Source organism: Sparus aurata, chromosome 8 (assembly GCF_900880675.1).
Source record: "Sparus aurata chromosome 8, fSpaAur1.1, whole genome shotgun sequence".
Taxonomy (NCBI): domain Eukaryota; kingdom Metazoa; phylum Chordata; class Actinopteri; order Spariformes; family Sparidae; genus Sparus; species Sparus aurata.
Genome location: NC_044194.1, coordinates 9,885,990 through 9,906,629, shown reverse-complemented (window position 1 = coordinate 9,906,629; position 20,640 = coordinate 9,885,990). Strand labels below are relative to the sequence as shown.

Below are 20,640 nucleotides of genomic sequence, written 5' to 3'. Positions count from 1 at the left end.
GTAAGTTTTATTCTACCAATCGTTTATCCGACAAATCCAAGTGATTGTTTACTCTGATGTTCTCCTTAATGAGAGTAAACCCAATTATTCCCACTGTACCTGGTAGTTGAAGTTTCAAAATAAAACACTCTTTGATCTGTAGGGAGTCTGCTGTGTGTGTTAGGGGACTTTCTAGGGGTGGGCTTTTATTTTATCTTATTTTTTTGTTGGTTGTTAATAGTTGTTGTGGTCGTTAACTCGTAATATCATCTCCCATCACGCATGAAATCCGGAAATATTGTAAGTGAATTTTGGCTTTATGGTCAAAACCAAATCAATAGATCAATATGTTATTCTGGCTTTGACCTTTCACCAAACTAATTCCCTCACAGGTTAGCTCTTCATTATCATTGCATCATCTTCCCGATGTCTTACTCTATCACAGATACACATTTAGTTACATACATAACAGAATATGAACTTGTATGTGGATGTGAACTTGCACATATAGGCATGTTTCGCATGCACTACTGAGAGTATGTATGTGTGCAAGTGTAGAATGTAGTTTGGGCCTGAACGGCTTACAATATGCAAACGACAAAATACCTGCAAACAAGGTTAACCTGTTCCCCACAAAAAGCTAAACTTGCATGACAGGGGTAGCAGGTAGGGAAACTAAACGAAGAACAGCACACACAAACTGGTCATCAGGCGGAGGGGTACACTGTGTGGTCGCCCACCCCCGGTGACAAAGACTGTAACTCGAATAACTGCAGGAGTTTGCGCCTGACAGCTAAGATGATTGTGACGAATTTCCCCCTGAAGAAACTGCTGCGCAACGGCAAAGATCTTCTGTTAGGGATGATTCTCCTGTTCGGAGTTCTGGTCGTCTTCTATGAGATGGTCGAGATGGAATCATGGGGTGAGTGTGTGTTCCTACTCAGCAATAATATGTCCTCATTTCTGTGAAACTGGTGCATCATTCAGACAGTGTTAAGATCTAATAGACAACCCGTGACAGAAGCCTGACAGTGAGGAATAGACAGAAAAACCCCCAAAAACTTGCCGAATGAATTTTACTGAGGTACCCTACAGGTTTAACCAATTCACTCCCATTAAATTACCATTCTGTTGTTTAGGAGAGACGACAACGCATCGTGTATGTGTGTTTGCATTGTTTGCTTTAAAAAAAAAAAAGAAGAAGAAGTTAAGTTTTTCTGTGAACATTATAGTCTGTTCTCATCAATTAGTAAGATCCAAGGCAAGCAAAGCCTCAGGTAAAAGACTAGCAGGTGTCGCTCTGTGGCAGAAAGATATGTGGTCCATCAGGTTTCTCATGATTTGTGCCAACCACTTGACTGACAGTTGTAAATGTCACCAAACAGGTTCGTCTGATGACAAATCAAACTGCAATGAGTTTGGATCAGCCTAGTTGCGTGTATTTTAAAGCTGGCACTTTTAACGGATGTTTACAGAGGGGAACCGGTCAAGCCAGGCACAAACAAAACTACCCACTGACAAAAATGTTGCCACAAGTACTCCTGTGCGCCGTTCTATAAGTAGCTACAATTAGACTTTTTATCCGTTGTATGTGGTGACATTGAAGACATATTATCACGTCTGTGAGAGCTTTCTTTTTTGTTATTTTTTAATTAATTTTTGTCACAAGTGCTTTTACCGTGAAAGTGAAGCGGGAAGCGTTGGTCCGCTCTTTCCCTGCCACTCTCTCTGTGTTCAAAAAGCTGTGTGTGGCATCCACTCCTCACTCCGCTGTCTTTGCTGCTCAGTGTGCGACACCAGCCGCTGAAGAGGTTAGGACGCAGCAGCAGAAAGCCCAATTTAAAAAACTAAAACAAAACTAAAACATAGATGACCGAGAGATCAGTGTGAAGGACGGCTGCCTGAAGTTATGGTGGGATTAATCGCGGAATGAGAACCGCCGGGGCCAGCGCGCACTGGGGACATCCAGGGCGCCGGTAGTGCGCACCCACTGGGTGTCAGTGACGAAGCCTGTAACTCGAATAACTCTGTAGGAGTTTGCACCTGGGAGCTAAGATGATTGCGGCGTTATTACCCCTGAAGAAAGTGCTGCACAACAGCAAATATCTTCTGTTTGGGACGATTCTCCTGCTCGGAGTTGTGGTCGTCTTCAATCAGATGGTTCAGACGGAATCGTGGGGTGAGTGTGTGTTCCTACTCAGCAACAATATGACCAAACTAATGCGAAACTGGTGCATCATTTTAGACAGTGTTTAGATCTAATGGTTATTTAATCTCCAGTTAAAAAACCATTGTATTCCTTAGGAGTTTTCCTTAATGTTTGACTTATGCAACATCGATTCATTGTATTCCCTGCTCGGTGCCGCTGAGTGTCTGTTTTTTTTTTGTTTTTTGTTTTTTTTAAAGAAAGCAGTTTAGTCCTTTTTTTTGTGAATAATAGAGTCTGTTCTCGGCCATCATCAAGGCAAGCAAACCAGCAAAGACCACAGAGGAATAAGTCACAGAGAGATATGTGGTCCATCAGGTTCGATAGAAAGGTGTGCTCTTATTCTCTCTGCCAGATTATAACAAGCCATTGTGCTGCTTTGACAGTGGCGCCGCCAGGATTCAGTGTCAAAGTACGCACAGAAACGGCAAATGGAAAAATACTTTTTTAAGACAACATCTAATGTTTTCAGTATCAGTGAAATAACAGATTGCAGCGCCCACATAATCTGTGCGACTGTGGTTATTCTGACACGAGTCAAATGGCTGCTGTGTGGAAAACCACGCTGTGGTCCGTAATCGCGGTGCAGACGAGTGAGTTTGGAGCTGACCAGAGGAGAGAAAAAAAGAGAACGATATGACGCGACTGTAGCCGCCATGATATGACGACGTCGCCCCCGCTGAGGAGGAACTATGAAGAACTCAGTTGTGATGGAAAAGCACCTAAACTGAGTCGAGTAGAGCTGAGCTGTATTGTATAGTGGAGAAGGGGCAACACAAGCTATGCGCAATTGCGCACACACGCGCGAGCGTCCTCTCAGATGCGGCTGCGTCTCTCAAGGTCAATGTGTGATAGAAAGAAAAGCTCTGACTTGCTTGGGCAGACGTTGTCTGGTGTCACCCGCTGATTTGCATAATTTGAATATCTAGTCCGCCGAACCTTACAATCGGCCCCTGTTCAGCACCCTGGACAGTGCACTGCTCATTCAAACTTTGCAAAAAAAAGTACGCACAGTGCGTACAGGATTCGGGCTGGCGGCGCCACTATTGACGCACATTATGTAAACCACACACCTGACTGACAGGTGCAATGTCACCAATCAAGCTACTCTGATGACAAATGAAACTGTGATGAGTTTTGTTTGAAACATGTGTATTTTTAATCTGCTGCTATTTGTAATATTTTTACAATATTAAGGAAGAATGGACGGACACTGAGGTCAGTTGACGTTGGTTTATTGGGGCACTTCTCATAACATGACAGGAACATGGCGAAAGGTCAACAACATACCAGCAGTGGCGCTATAGACTCTGACTACTGAGTAAACCACATTTGGCCTAGGCTATGCTACCACCCAGAGGACATCTCCTAACATAACACAACACCCTAAATCCTCTACACTATTGATGCTGGGTACATGAATAAAAAAAATATAGATTAAAGCCTTATTACAATTACCACCAGCCAAGTGGACACTTTTTCTACTAGGGGCTCAATCCTCTTTTAATCTGCACGTGGAAACCATAAAACAATAACCTTTGAGGGATTCTCTACAGGACGTCTGTTCATCAAATACAAGGATGCACAGGTGCAGAGTTTACCCATTTTACAATCCCTGAAGTAAATGCCACTCAGGTGTTTGAATGTCACTCAAGGGGAAGAAGAGGTATGCCCAGGTCACCACTTGAAAACATCGGAGACGAAACTTTAAGCCACCCTGTCCTTCTTCAGTTAAATGCCTTTACTGTGAAGCTGTTTAAGTTGTTTTATTATTATTATTATTATTATTATTATTATTATTATTATTATTTTGGTAATTTTTTGGTATATTTTTTTAAATAACAAAATACAACTCTTCTGCAGTTATAAGTGAGCCATCAGTTATCAGTGAGGCTCATGTCATATAAAACTACACAACAGTCAGCTAGGGAACTTTCCCTTACTCAACAGAGGTCATTACAACTTGCAAATACATTGAACTTTTATTACTGGAAAAATGAAATGCAACCCTAAACAGAATCAATAACTGTTTTATTTCTTCGGCATTCTAACTTTGAATACACGTTTCAAAAAACGCTTTGAACTGTTTTATCTCATTCATTACTCTGTGAATTAATTGGATCATCAGGGTAAAAACTTAACTGAAAGCTGTAGTCTGTAACTATTTTTTTTGTATATTTGCCAAAATTGTCATTATGATCTGACAGTAGAATAAGATTCATGTCAGCTGTGTAAAAATCCATTGTCTGTGGGCCGCCCAGTGGCCATAATTTGATTTGCAATAATCCATCGCTCCCAGATCAACACAACCAATCAGAGCCATCCCCGCGCATGCGCAGTGCCTGCTCTTACCCGGTCAGATACCTTAAGCTGAAGCCCAAACTGGAAATAATGGTGGAGAACATACAACAGTAACAGAGCCAAAAAATGCCCCACCATTGCCCACTTTAAAGGGAAGAAATAAGAAGACTGGCGAAGTTAAGCAGTGTTAAAAGAAAGAACTGGACAGAGCCAGAAAAAAACAAGGATAACTGTCAGAGGTCATTTTCAGAGGTGGAAGGACTCAAGAGCGATGCAGAGTTAGCCGCTTTTCTGCTGGACAAGTAAGAACCCCTGCTTGTTTCATTCTGTGTTTCAACCACAAGGCCAAGGTGGCGGCATTTACAGTAAAGTTAATACTGGCAATAGCGCATATGGTTGATGTTGCAGTCCAGCTACGGAGCTTGAAGGTAAATCTAGCTTGTTAGTTTGTATGCTAGCAACGCAGTTTAGCTTTGTGTTTATGGCTACTGGTTAGCAAAAGTGACCGGGCAGTTATAATTACGTTAGTTTGTGTTCCACACGCTCTGAAGTGGTTGAATTGGTTTAGAGAAATAAGGCTACTCATGCTTCAGAAAGGCAACATGGCAAAAATGTTGAGCAGTAGGGCTGGGTATCACCACGTACCTCGCAACATGATACTATCACGATATTTTGCCCACGATAACGATATATCACGATACAGCGATTCTGCGATAATCGATATATTGCAAGGAATTTCATCCACGATACATCACGATATCTGTGTCACTGAAGAAATTCAGAATTTATTGACTGCACTGAATCCATTTCACAGGAATTACAAAACATTGTCAATCAATTTCACATGAATTACAGCCAAGTAAACAAAGAGTATATTGCACAGTGTCTCTTCTTAACACACACACTGAGTACAACTATCATTAAATATCTATATGTGTGGGTTTCAGAGCTACTTAAACCATTTTTTTTTATTTTATTTGGTTGTGTACCTATGTTTGAATAAAGATAAAGCTGTCCTCCGAAGAGGGGTGGTGGTGGTGGGCTAAAAAAAAAAAAAAAAAAAAAAAAAATATTTTTTATTATTTTTTTTACATTTTTAAATATAGATATTTGGCACCAGTGTATCGATTGTCGTGTTCTTCAGTAGGAATGCCAACAACAGACGAGACTTTTATGTTACCTCCGTTTATTCAGCAGGACTCACAACATTGAACTTCCCCTGACGTAACTGTAAAGCTGCTGCTCTCCACTTAACTTCCTGTATACGTCTCCAATATCCTTCAAAATAAAAGCACATGCATAACAACTTGGTTTCCACCACATCTCCCCTTTTTAAAAAAAACATTGGGACTGAGACAAAATTATATCTATCCCTTCCTGTTATAAACTTTCACAAACTCTTATGCCTTTCTGAAAAGAACACCATGCAATCTTCAAAACAAAACATTTCCCTATATCACCCCTTGTCCGACATCTCTTTTCTCACAAGTCCAGTCTCAGAGGTTTAACCACCACTCTGCCAAACCTAGTTCTGGTAGGGATAGGTGTTACTGTCTTTTGAGACTGATTTGGGGGCTCACGGTGACTTGGTGTGTTTGAGACAGACTCCTCTGGCTGAGTTGATGTGCAAGGTGTCTGACTCTGAGGAACAGTCCCTGGCATGGGGACAAGATGGTGCCTGTTGCGCCTAATGGTGCCTGTGGGACTGTCCACTACATAAGAGCGGGGTGTGGAGTGGGTTGAAACCACTGTGCCTTGAGTCTTGGTATCAGTAATCCACACAGGCTGTCCAGGTGTGAGCTGACGTAGATTCCTCACACGGTGTCTCTTGTTGAATACTCTTGTGTCATTTCTCTTTCTCTCTCTCTCTTTCTCTGCGACCGTGGCTTTATCAGGGAGCTCTGGGCTGAGTAGAGAGGGGTGCTGGGGCACTGGAGTACGAAGCCTGCGGCCCATAAGCAGTTGAGCAGGACTGTAGCCGTTAGACAATGGAGTAGCTCTATATGCTAACAGAGCAAGATATGGGTCTTGAGCTTTCTTTAGTAGTCCTTTCACAGTCTGTACATGTCGTTCTGCTTCACCGTTGCTTTGGGCAAATCTTGGACTGCTTGTAACATGTTTGAATCCATAGGCTGATGAAAAGTCTGTGAACTGTTGGCTGGAAAACTGTGGGCCATTGTCACTGAAAAACAGTTCTGGGATGCCGTGTCTGGAAAAAATAGACTTCAGATGCACAATCACATCCTCTGAACGTGTTGGCGTTAGTTTAGCAATCTCCACAAATCTTGAGTAATAATCTACTACAAGCAAGTAATTGCAATTGTTCATGGTGAATAAGTCTGCTCCCACCTTTTGCCATGGCCTCTCTGGGAGCTCACTCGGCAACAGCGGCTCCACAGGATTAGTGCGTTCTCTGATGCAAGTGGTGCAGTTTGTCACAAGTTCATTCAGTTGGCTGCTCAGGCCAGGCCACCACACTGTTTCTTTAGCCCGCTCTCGACATCTTGTCATCCCTTGATGTCCATCGTGAAGAGCCTTTAAGACAGAGCTGCGCATTGCTGTAGGAATGACAAGTCTGGAGCCTTTAAGTAACAATCCATCATGCACAGTAAGTACAGCTCTTTCTGGCCAGTAGGTTTTCACTGGACCTGTGAGTCTACTGTAGTCAGGCCAACCTTTCTGACAAAATGACATAACTACAGAGCAAACACTGTCTTCCTTCAACTGCTCCCTCAGCTGTGTCATGTATGATGAGCTAGCTGGCATGTTGTGGATTATCTCATCAACATAGATGTTTGTGTTTTCCATTAGATCTTTGTCTGTCAACTTTAAACTTGGAGTAGTGGTGACTGGTGCACGTGAGAGAGTGTCTGCTGTGTGAAGATCTTTGCCAGGTGTGTGTGAGATAGAATAACTATACCTCATGAGCCTAAGTCTAAATCGCTGGATCCTGGGAGGGAGCTCTGTTAGTGTCTGATGACCTAACAGGCTAACAAGTGGCTTGTGGTCTGTCTCTAAGGAAAAATGTCTCCCAATAAGGAAGTCTCTGAACCTTTCACATCCCCATGTTAATCCTAGTGCCTCTTTTTCCACTTGAGCATACCTCTGTTCAGTCTCTGTCATTGAACGTGATGCGTATGCAACCGGCCTCCACTGTTCTCCTTCTTTTTGCAGTAGGACAGCACCGAGTCCATACGAAGATGCATCCGCCGACAGCTTCAGCTCTTTGTTGGGGTCATAGAGTGTCAGCACTGGAGGTGAGGTGAGATCATTTTTCAGCTGATCAAATGCATTTTGTTGCACACAGCTCCAGATCCACTGATTTTTCTTGGAGAGAAGGTCTCTCAGTGGTTTGTCCTTCTCTGCCAGCCCTGGGATGAATTTCCCAAGCTGGTTAACCATGCCCAGGAAACTGCGGACTTCACCTGTATTAGAGGGCTCTTTCATGTCTCTTACGGCTTGTGTCTTGTCCGGGTCTGGCTGCACACCCTCAGCAGACAGGATGTGGCCAAGGTACTTGACTTTGTGTCTGCTCAGTTCACACTTCTCCATGTTTAGTGTGACGCCGGTTTCCTGAAGCTTGTTCAGCACTGCATGAAGCCTGGTGTCATGCTCCTCTTGATCTTTGCCCCATACAAGAACATCGTCCATGTGGCAGACTACTCCCTGCAGCCCATCGAGGATCCAGGACATCCTCCGCTGAAAATGTTCCGGGGCTGACGCTATGCCAAAGGGCAATCTGTTGAAATAAAAACGTCCAAAGGGAGTTATGAACGTTGTGTACAGTGCTGACTCTGGGGACAATGGGATTTGCCAAAACCCTCTATTGGCATCTAATTTGCTGAAGAGTCGAGCTCCTGCAAGAGATCCAAGCGTCTGCTCTACTGAAGGTAGGATATATTTCTCTCTACAGACTGCTTCATTGAGGCGGGTGAGGTCTACGCATATGCGCACTGAGCCATTTTTTGATGGGACTGGAACCATCCCTGAGCACCATTCTGTTGGCTCTTCCACTCTTGAAATGACGCCCAGACTCTCCATTCTCTCCAGTTCCTCCTTCACTTTACTAAGTAAAGGAATAGGGACGCGTCTTGGTGTTGTTAGAGAAAAGGGAATGGCATCTGGCCTGAGTTTGATTGTGTACGGCTGCTGCAACATCCCTAAGCCTTGACAAAGTTTTGGATAAGTCTCTGCCATTACTTTCTTATCCACACTATCTAGTCTGGAGACAAGGTTAAGCTTCACGCTAGCTGGTCTGCTTAGCAAAGCTGTACTTAAGTCTTTTATTACATACACATCCTCCTGAATCACCTGCTCCCCCTTACATAGTGACTCTGTGTATTTGCCTATGACAGAGAGTGGTGTGCCACCTGGGCCAAATAGTGGTCTGTCTGTTTCAGTTAAATGGGAGTCTCTATCAGCGATGGTGTAGTATGTCTGGGCTGGAATGGCTGAGACATCCGCTCCTGTGTCTATCTTAAACCTCACTTTATGGCTTCTGATAGTCAAATCTGTGTACCAGGGGGCTGTTCCTGCATCTACTGAGCCTAGGAACAAAGGTGTATCTCCACAAGCTGTACTAGATTCCACTACATGTACTGCTTTGGCTGACTTACACACTTTACTGTAGTGTCCCTTTTTCCCACATGTGTGGCATGTCACCTCTTTGGCTGGGCACTGCCATTTTCCATGTGCTGGTGTTTTTCCACACCTGTAACACTGCTGGCGATCAGTTGGTGCTTTGGACTTTGTTGCCAGGTTTTTATGATGAAAAGATGTCTTTGGTGTGGGCTGCTTTAGTTTCTTGTGCTTTGTCATCATAGCATCAATTTCACCTTTAGCTTCTCCCCTGAGATCTGTTTGCTGTCTTTTGATCACTTCCGACTGCCGTGCCATGTTTAGTGCCTTTTCCAAGGTCAGATCTCTGTCCAGCTGCATCCTCTCTGCTAGACTTGTGTCTCTGAGTCCCACCACAAGGCGGTCTCTTATCAACTCGTCGTGAAGTGCTCCATAGCTACAGTTTTCAGCCAAGGTATACAAAGCAGTGATGAAGGAGTCCACTGTCTCATTAGTCTGTTGTACCCGTTGGTTAAATCTTGCCCTTTCATATATTACATTTTTCCTGGGCACAAAATATGTTTCAAAAGAGTCTTTTACTGCTCCGTATTGTTGTCTCTGTGCGTCGGATAAAGCTTGGCCCCGCAGTATATCATCCGCTTCGTCCCCCATACAGTAGATCAACGTGTTTACCTGGTTAGCTTGAGAGCTAAGATGCAGGTTGCTAGCCAGTCTGAATCTTTCAAACCTTCTGATCCATCTCTCCCAGTCCTGGGGTTTTGAGAAGTCAAATGCTTCTGGAGGCTGAATCGTGAACGTTGCACTTGGAGGTGGGTTAGCAGGGTTAGCTGCAAGCCGGGGAGCCTGTGCGACGGCGTCATTAGCGGCGCCACCGTCGGTCGTCATTTTCCCACTCGCGAGTCTTGGGGGGGGGAAATACTCTCCCGCTGCCTGTCCTCTGCTTCTTACCGCTGCCCCGCTTCTGACACCATGTCGTGTTCTTCAGTAGGAATGCCAACAACAGACGAGACTTTTATGTTACCTCCGTTTATTCAGCAGGACTCACAACATTGAACTTCCCCTGACGTAACTGTAAAGCTGCTGCTCTCCACTTAACTTCCTGTATACGTCTCCAATATCCTTCAAAATAAAAGCACATGCATAACAACTTGGTTTCCACCACATCGATAACGTACCTCAAGACGAAATATCGCGATATATCGTAGTATCGATATTTTGGCACACCCCTATTGAGCAGGGTGATGATTAGCTGGCAACTCTGTCTACATGATGTGAGGAATATTGTTTGTTACTCGGGATATCTACAGAGATCGGCATGAGGCACTGGTCATTGTAATTTAGTTGTATTGATGAGGCTTATTTTCTTGTTGTTTTTTGATTGCGCCATCTTAGATTTCTGGCTTCCTCTGTTACCAAGGTTACAAGCCTACAAGACATTTTTATCCAATGAGGCATTAAATCAACAGTTTTACTTATTTCAAATGCATTTGTTGCTGCTGTGAACTGGAGAACTTTGCTGCTTTTTCTGAGACATCACTCAAGCGATGTCTGGCTCAGGAGAAGTTTCGTCTCATAAAACCTACTGCACTGACCGTTTTTTTTTTTTTGTAACAAATCGTAATGCAGACCTATGTTATGCAGGCAGTGACGCTATTAAACAGTCACAAAACGGTCAGCAAGCATACATTGCTGAAGTCTGACAACACAGCAAAACAGCCGATTCAAATAATAATGGTTGAAGTTACATATGAGTTCATTTAATATTAAAAACAACACACCTATTCTACACACTATGAGGCTTTGGAGTCACTCAAAGTCACTGACAGTTTTGGAAACATTTCATGTTAATTGTGATCTGCTTGCGGACCACTGGGGGTCACTCACGGGCCACCGAGGCGATGCCATCTGGCTGAAATAATATTTTCCCCCCATTTATCCTCTTCCAGTTTTTATTCTTCCCCGACACTTATCATGGAACATGCGGGCAGGGATGTTCCGTGTGACTCGTTTTGTGTCCTGGCCCCCGATGGTGACCAGGGAGCGAATCTCAGATGAAACAACTGAAACTTTTACTTTGAAAGTGAAGCGGGAAGCGTGGATCCGCTCTTTCCCTGCCACTCTGTGTTTTCATGAAGCTGTGTGGGTTACAGCCGGTGTGACATCCACTCCTCAGTCCGCTGTCTGTGCTGCCCAGTGTGCGACACCCGCCGGTGAAGAGGTGAGGACGCAGCAGCAGAGAGCCCAATTTAAAAACAACAAACAAAACATAGATGATCGAGAGATCAGTGTGAAGGACGGCTGCCCGATTTGATGGTGGGATTTTTCGTGGGATGAGAGCCGCCGGGGGCAGCGCGCACTGGGGACATCCAGGACGCCGGTAGTGCGCACCCACTGGGTGTCAGGCGGACGGGCACACTGTGTGGTCGCTGCCCCCCGATGACAAAGCCTGTAACTCGAATAACTGTTGGAGTTTGCGCCTGAGAGCTACGATGATTGCGGCGTTATTCCCCATGAAGAAACTGCGGCGCAACAGCAAATTTCTTCTGTTTGGGACGATTCTCCTGCTCGGAGTTATGGTCGTCTTCCATGAGATGGACCTGACTGAGGAGTTGGGTAAGTGAGTGCTCCCACTCAGTAATAATATGTCCAAACTTCTGTGAAACTAGACAGTGTAAAGCTCTAATTGACAACCTGTGCCTAATAATTTGAAGGAGAAAAAAAGAAGAAAGAAAGAAAGAAAGAAAGAAACTTGCAGAATGAATTTTAGGTTTTAAAACAGTGCAGCACCCCAACAAACCAGTTTGACCTAAAATGTTAGGCCCTTATGTTGCTAGATGACTGCCAGTACAATATATATAATAATAATATCCATACATCTCCATGTGAGCAAGAACAGTAACAGTAATCTACTTTTGTTTTTGATTCACATGAATGATGCTGGATGCGTTTGTACAGGAAACCTGAACCCACAGCAGGTGAAACACAGGTCGACTTGAAGAGATGGAGCAGTGTGTGTGTGTGTGTGTGTGTGTGTGTGTGTGTGTGTGTTTGCGCGCGCGCGCGTGTGCTTGTGTGTGGAAGAAATACAGAGTCATGAGGGGGGATGGGGAGGTCAGACTGCAGGTTTACTCAGAAGGAAGTCTAGTCTCACACTGGGTAACCAAACTTCCTGCCCTTACCGTATTCACACCTCGGTTCACCATCTGTCTCATTGCTCTCACACTTAGTTCTAACATCAGGGTGTCATCACACGGGCACGGCAGGAGATGAAAACGCGGAAAAACTAGTCAGGATGCGGTCTGCCCACGAGGGAGTTACATCAAAACATCACACAGGCACTTTTTGAACAACGTCTGACGTGTAAACACACGCCTGAGACCTACATTCAAGAGCCCGCCTATCTACACATTCCTGGGCTGTCACCCCCTCCTCACAAACAGTGGGGCTTGTCTCAAAGGCAAAGGACTCCACATAGCCCTCTAACGGAGCTCAAAGAGCAACATGACGATGTAAAAATGTCACAGAAGCGTGGTAGATGTCAACATCAGGATTGTTCCGGGTGTTTGGAGGACAAAAGGTGTCAAAAGAGTTGCAGCTTCTAAGACTGCTGCTTAAAACTCAGTGATTGGAATAGTCAGTGACAAGACTCACATTTTTTTTGTCTGTCGGTTCATCACACATTTGTTCTCTGGACATCGCGGGAGCAACAGCACGACAGACTGCAAACAGACTCTGGAAATGATGCCGAATCACAAAATCAACTGATGTAAGCGGAAAAAGCGGTCGACAGAGAAAGAGGGCAGCGAGACACGTTCAGCTTGAGGCAGGGCTATTCTGTTACTTGCTTTGACTCTCTTCTCCAGTGATGAATATTAGTGAAGTCAGCTGAACTAAACAACCAAATGATTGTACAACCTCCTCTACAGCTGTCCACAGGGATTGACACAGGACAAACACACCAAGGATTTATATAACTGAACCAGGTCCATAAGCAGGATGCTGCTGGTGATTTTACCATTGATGTGTGCGATTGGTCGACTACTTGATCAAATACTGCCGCCCTCGCTTGTTGGCACCAATAATACTCATCGGTTAAACGTGTTATTATTATTTCATTAATATGCACATTTAAATGTACATATTTTGCACTCAGATATGATTTTTTTCCCTAGTCACGGCAAAAAACTGTCACTAATGTTGATAACTCACGTTCCTGTACATGAAACGTGATACTCATGTCGGCTGATAAAGGAGTTTAAGCAGCGGATTTTTTTAAACAGTTGGAATTGTTTATTCATTAATGCGTTTCTATTCAATGATTAAAGTGATAGTTAGAACTGGGTTTGCCCTCAGTTAGAGTGCATACCTCCGCCACGTCCCAACAGTCCCGTTTTAGTACTCACTCATATATACCGACCACCTAAATACGCCATATTTGTTTCATCAAGATCCGTGTGTTGTTCCTTGAGAAATTAATGAAAGTGTTGAAAAAAAGGCCTATTTCTCACTGGTAGAAAGTGAAAAAAAAAATCCATGGATCCGTCCCTTTTTATCGTGTCTGCACCAAAAGTTAGTGGGCTCTATTCTGGACCGAGACCCATCCTCCATCCAAGTTTTGTGGGAATCTGCTCAGTATTTTTTGTGTAAACCTGCGGACACAGGTGAAAACAAAACCTCCTTGACGGCAGTAATAACACATTTTTACAGACTTTTCTTCTCGCTGGAAATTCTGATATTACAGGGAACCTTTTTGATTGCATTTACCAACGAAGAGCCGCAAAACATAATCGATAGATTTTCAACGATTAAATTAATCGTGAACTGTTTGGATAACAGATTAATCAGTTAAAGTTATTTTTTAAGGAAGAAAGATAAATCCTCTGATTCAGCTTCTTTAATTTGACTTTTTCCAATTTCTTTGCTCCCCTATGACAGTAAACTAGATCTCCTTGGGTTGTGTGCATAACAAAACATTTGAGTACGTCAACGTAGTCTTCAGGAAACCCGGACAAACGTTTTATACCATTTTCTGATGGTGTGTGTTATAGAACAACCAACTACTCGATTAATCGAGGACATAACTGATTAATTTCTTGTTTGATTCTCACTTCCTCACTCATTAGTTTGTGACTCAAATCAAATTCCTATCAAACAAGAAGCAGGTGGCTGGGTGACATGAGGCGGCTCAGCCTGCAGAGCTTTCTCAAGTCATAAATTATAATGACATCTTTACACAGGCTTTGATTTAATATTGACTCCTCATTAAGCTCCAACTATTTCAACAACAGATCAACAATACGCTTCCTGTAACCTACTGGTTATGTTGAGTAAGCATTACTGTCAGTCAGAGTTGTGCACATACACAACCAACCTGAATCAGCTTATGTGAACCTTTACTGAAAAAGTAAAAGACAGACAACTAAAAAAGGAGCATCTAAAAGAGAGCATTTTTTATTAACTTGTTTGGCTCAGAGGTTCCTAACTAACAACCTAGCAGCGTTTTCACTGCAAATGCTTATTGTTGTGGTTTCCTGTCGTGCAGCAGAGCAGATCGTGTTCACTGCCCGTAAACTGCTGAGAAAGGAACTGAGTGACTGATACTGGTGACAATGGTTACTACGGAGCGCTCTTATGCTTGACCCTGCACATGTAGGTCACATGGACACTTAAGAACACAGATAGCATATGAGGTGTCATGTTAATAAATGTCCCGATGGAGAAATGGCTGCCTGGTCATTGTCTTTACTGGGCTTCTCCCCCACATTTTTCTAAATAATCCTTTGGTAGGGAGGGGCAGATAAGGTGAAGATAATAACATGATTCTTTTTTTGGCTGACTAAGGAGAGCAGCAGCCCTAGTGTCAAATTACGAAAACATGAATTTAATACAATAACGACATGAAAGACTTCCAGTACTTTGTTGTTTTGAATAGAAGCCTATTTTGTGTACATAGTATGGAGGCTGAAAGCCTGTCAAGCCCTGGAGGAATTTTTCTTTCTAGCAACTGAAACATTTCAATGTTGAGTCATTAAATTTCACCTTACGAATCTGCTGGCAGTCACTTTGAATTGATAGTAAACAAATGCATTACCAGGGCAGTGCTGTAGTGAATGTGGTGACAAAAAGGCGACAGCAGAAGTGTACTTAGGAAAACTGGCTGAGCGCAGATGAAGATAAAAATATTCCTCTCCTTCTTTTCTCGACCGCCACTCTAGAATTACTTGTGTTACCAAAATTGGCACCCACGTCTTGAGGGGGTGTGTGTGTGTGTGTGTGTGTGTGTATGTGTGTGTGTGTGGAGATCTCCGCCCTGTTGGTAATGACAGACTCCGAGTTTGCAAGCATTATAACCCCAATTCACTAACTGATACCACAAGTTCATAAAAAAAAAAAAAAGACAGTGAGCTCCCCTTTATATAAACTCCAGGCTATAATTTAAGAGATGACAGAAAGAGGTTTGAAGGAATAATAATTCTCTTCTGCTCTGCCAGAGATTTCTTTTGCCAACACCGCCATAGCAGCTCATCTAGGGCTGTGACTGAGATGACTTGCATTCAGTGGTCATCAGCAATGGATTGGAACAGGGTGTGGGGTGGGACTCCACTCAGACACTGGGCTTCATTGTTCATGCACCATAAGCTCACAAGCAATAGATGAAAAGGCAGCTTGCATTTTCTTTTTCTTTTTTTTTCCAATCTTTATTTAAATTCATCACCAATGACAAACAAACAATACTGAACATGGGGTACATACATTCGACTCAATTAGAGGACCCAAAGGCTTTGTGGAGAAAATAAATAAATAAAAAAATATAAGTGGATAAATAAAAAATCACAATGAGGATCTCAAGGCTCTGTAGAGAGCTACAGTCCGGATGGCCTTCCTGTTCATTAGTCCTGTTAATGTATCAAAGTATATCCTCATTTCATTTTTAAATTGGTGTATATTAGGTTTTCTTTCAGTCCATTTGCATGTATGTACATAAAATCGTCCAAATAATATAAAAAGGTTTAACAGAAATACATGACTTTGGTCCATAACTTTTTTCTCAAAGTAAAAAATGACATCTCTTTTTTGCAGGTTGATCTTAATCCCACATAGCGATTCAAACATATTTTCAACATCAATCCAGAAGAACTTTACATAGATACAATCATAAAATAAATGTACAATCGTTTCTGTCTCAATTTTGTAGAATACACAGGAATCAGAGAGATCAGGTTTGTATTTTTTGAGAAAATGGTTCCTTGGGTAAATTAGGTGTATCATAGGCAGCTTGCATATGGCCGACTGGACAGTTAGATTTATGACACAGGATGCGATCTGTGTCGAAGCAGTTTAAGGTATACTGTGTGGGAGTTTCCTGAGAGGAAACAATGTATCGATTGACACAAATGTAACTCTTCATTGTCCGCTTGTTGTTGTAGTGGCAAGCTACTAACGGTCCCTACTTTCAAATTAAAAGCCCCCCCGCTAAGAACCCAGTTCTAAACTCCAATGGGATGCAATGTAAAGCTCTTATTTTGAAGAAAAATTCAACCTGCTTCACTGTTCACGCCAAACTCCGTGCCTCATGTCACGTTACATGTTAACTCCCACCCCAGTGGCGGCCAAGTGGTGGCTTTTTGGAAAAGAAGGAATATTACACCTCCCTTTTAGTCAGACAAGGCGGCAAATTGCAGCCTTTACCTTGCTGCAAATGTGCCACCTTTTGTATCTAAAAGGGGTAAGTGTGTCTGTTCAACTGAGGGCAGGGCTGAGCCACACATACACACATAGGCAGAGCAGAAAGGATGAGGCGTGCACTTCAGCTGCATTCACACAAAATCCAGAGAGTTGTGTGGAGGTGTGGTGTGTTTATTTGTGATTTAGAATGTAACCGCTGTGAAACAATCAGACAAAAGAAAAACGTTTCTCTCTCTGTCTCAACGGTGGAGCCGTGGAGGAGCGGCAAACATTGAATGACGTGTCTACCAACAGCAATGACCAATCCTACATAGGATGCCTTAAGTAATTTACAGGTGTGGTTGTCTGGTTCTTTCAAAAGCACCAGTTAAAATTCTTCGACAGTCTATTTAAAGAGAGAACACATTTTGTTTGTGGGACTCCGTCATACAGTTGCTGCATATTATTGCCTCTTATTTTACGTTCTTTTCCCTCAGGTTTGAATCCATACATTGACGACAACGGCTGGTGGAGAGCCATGGTCGACAAAGTGGTAAGGATGGGTTCATGGAAAAGTATGTGGTAATAGAAAATATGGTGATGCAAGGGGATGTGTGTTTTGTGCAGGCAGGGGTGGAGGCAATAAAAGCTGAAGTTGGGATTTTGCTTGTGTGTGTTTTCCAGTTCAGCGAGGACCATCAAACAGACCCTGTGAAGGTTTCGAATGCTTGGAGATCCAACTACACTCCACCAACCTGGAAACCAGAGGTGTGTGTGTGTGTGCATGTGTGTGTGTCCGTGTGTGTGTCAGTGTGTGTTAGTGTCACCTCCTCTGAACTCTGATCAACCTGCCTAGGCCTGTTCAATTACTTCCCACTACAGTGCATATGTGTATGTGTACACTATATTTCCTGCAGCAGGGTCTGCTTCAGCAGCCTCCGACAACATATAAGGGTTATCGTATTTCCACTATATTAAGCAGCACTGTGCTCTGGCAAGTTGCTTCCACCTCATATTACATGTTTGGGGGAAGCTGTTACTGTGTCTGTCTCTACAGACCAGTGTAATCAAGTTTACATAAGCACTGTAATATTCCCAGGGATCATGTTTTGTTCTGGTGCCCTCTTAGTTATTTGTCGGATGATGCTTGCCCTCCAAATAAGATTGTCTAACCTGTTGTCTCACAAACTGACAAAATGCTACACCCACAATTTAATTACCATCATTGATTTCGGAAATGACTGTTTATGCCAGGGCATGTTTCCCTGCAATATCTCCCAAACTGCTATTTTATGACAGAATTAGATGTACTTTATTTACTTTGAGTTTACAATCACTGATTATCAAGATTTAAAAAAGTGGCCTGTTGATTTTCTGTTGATCAACTAATCGCTGCAGCTCTTCATGTTTCGTATCAGTATTACAATGTAAAGACGATTTTATACATATTGCTCATTCCTATAACTAAATCTGCTTTAAAGAGTAAAGGCTGCTGTCAGTCGAACTGTTTTATGAGGGAAAGAAAGAGATAGTAGTGCAGCAGAACCACAGTTGACATAAAATAAGGTTGACTCCCAGGCAAGTGGACTTGGATCATGTGTTTGTTAAATCATTACAAGCAAAAGAAGCCCTGTGAAATGCTTGAGTGATTATTTTATAACCTTTTGCCTGAACCTCAGCACATGGGTCATGCTAAACATTTAACCGTGTGCTGATGACAGCAGAGTATGTTGCATGAATGCCCGAAGAGTTGACTCTTTCGGGCATCATTTGCCTACTGTGATTCAATCAGCAAGGACAGATCAGTTAAGACAGCCTTCTTTGCCAGATATCACAAAGGGCACACTCTCAACAGTTTATTTATAGGGACTATTTCTTTGGTAGGTAGTAGTTGCAAGAAACCTCCTCAAAAATTTGTTCTGTTGAACCAAAACTATCTACATGTCTAGATACAACGAGAGGTAAGAGATAAAACATGCTGTGAACAGGCTCTTTAAGCAAGACATGTCTGTATACAGCAGAAGGGGTATATATTAGTAAATCAAACCTGAGGTCTGGTCGAACTCATAGGAGGAACGCTGTGTGAATAAGCCTGTAATTGCCAGACCATATAGAGGCAATGTTCCTCCCCTACCACTGGACTACCAACACCCAAAAACCGCGTGACGTGTCTTGTTCAACACTTGACAGCAGCTCTCATCATAGCCAGACACGTCATTATTTGAACCTCTTTTAATACTCTTCTGTGCCAAGGTGATTGCCTTGTTGGTGACATATATTGCACAAGACGAGAGATGTAGTTTACCGAGCAGTTTCACAAAGAACTAAATGGTATTTCACTCTCTTTATCGACAAACAAGACTTTTCTTGACTTGCTAAATTACCTTTAGAATAGATAGACATTCTACGTGTAATTCAGAGCATGAATCAAACTGGATTAAAAAAAAAACGTCTCTTGCCATTGACAACTTTACATATTTTTATCTGAAGGAACATCGCCTGGAGGCAAAGTGACTTCACTTCCTTGTTTCCTCCCTTTGTACTATCTGCATGTTACCACACTCAAATTGTCCAGCTCTACATGAAACAACACCCCTGGGCCAAGCAACAAACAAGCTGTACATATCCTCCTAAATATTGGCAGTCTAAACCTCTTGGGCACAGATAATCAAGTTATGTTTGTCTTTTAAATCAGTAAAAAAAATAGTATCAAGTTGACTGACTGCAACACAAACACCGGGGTGTTCCCAGCATCATCCTCGCTCTGTCTTTTCTCTTCCTGCAGTTTAAGGGACGGGCCAATCTGCACGCCTTTGAAGACTGGTGTGGCACTTCTACAGCTGCCCTCCGCAAGAACGGGCACTTCCCGCTGTATCCTCATGTGAGTCACCCACTCTCCAGTATGGCAGTGCCAGCTGGACCACCACTTTGGTCCAGACTAGAATATCTCAGCAACTATGAGATGGATTGGCATTCAGTTTTGTGAAGACATTCATGGTACCTGGAGGATGAATCCTACAGACATCAGTGATCCGCACCTAAGACCATCCACAAGGCTAATATCAGTATTTTTGTGTGAAATGTCTCCATTATCTCAGATGGGTTGCCATGAAACTTTGTACAAACATTCATGCTTATTATCACTGTGGTCATCCTTAAGCTCTTGACTTTAGCCAAGTCATCAAGTGAACATTTCCATCAGTTCACCACTTTGGTTTATGACTAAATACCCTAAAAAACCAAAACAACTGATGACAGTCCGCTCTGCTGCAGCTGGACTTCTTGTTTATGTTGCCCCCCAAATGAACCGCCAAAAGCACCTTTCTTCCTTTATTTGCTACTTTTATTTACTTTTATCAATGTTTTATTAACTTTTATTAATGTAAAGTTGAACACAAGCACTTTTTTTTTCTTTCAGTCTACACATACAGAGTCACCTGTAAAAACTCTTAAGGGGATAGCACTAGCTTTATAAAGGGTACAATACGTATGTGGACCGTAGTAGTTAACCGCTTTAAAAATAAAGATGTGAATTATTTTAAACAATATCTAAATTGCCTTAGCTGGGCTAATTCATACTGTAACATGAATAGGACACATGAAATAACAACTTCAGCGTGCTACATTTATTGCTTATTTTTAAGTCACACACAACATTGTTTACCATTACATGCTGACAGTAAACGATACAGAACATGTTGGATGTCATTCTGGATGCAATCTTAGAAAAGCTGCTGCCAGTTAAACTTCATAAAGGTACATCAAAATGTTTCCTTAAGATTTCTTGCTAATTTATTTGTTTTCCACGATTTTCCTGAATCCTTATTTGGATTTGTTTTATTTTAGCCTTGAGCATCTCCTCTATTTCCTTTGCACATTGAATTTTGGAAGAATGTATTTATCATGCATAC

At 42.6% G+C, this 20,640-nt stretch overlaps 1 protein-coding gene across 4 annotated transcripts in view; it reads left to right on the top strand.

Moving 5' to 3' along the window:
- Window positions 1–698: 698 nt before the first annotated feature.
- The window catches only part of LOC115586673 (beta-1,4-N-acetylgalactosaminyltransferase 3-like), a 32,785-nt gene continuing 12,843 nt past the window's right edge, over window positions 699–20,640 (top strand). For 2 of the 4 annotated variants that reach the window (XM_030425916.1, XM_030425913.1), the window contains exons 1-4: window positions 1,577–2,158; window positions 17,227–17,282; window positions 17,414–17,497; window positions 19,515–19,610. In XM_030425916.1, coding sequence (XP_030281776.1) covers window positions 2,035–2,158; window positions 17,227–17,282; window positions 17,414–17,497; window positions 19,515–19,610 — 360 coding nt within the window. In that variant the 5' untranslated portion in view covers window positions 1,577–2,034. Of the gene's footprint in view, window positions 902–1,576; window positions 2,159–11,049; window positions 11,678–17,226; window positions 17,283–17,413; window positions 17,498–19,514; window positions 19,611–20,640 lie in introns of those variants that run through there. The other 2 variants (XM_030425915.1, XM_030425914.1) reach the window with 2 other exon arrangements.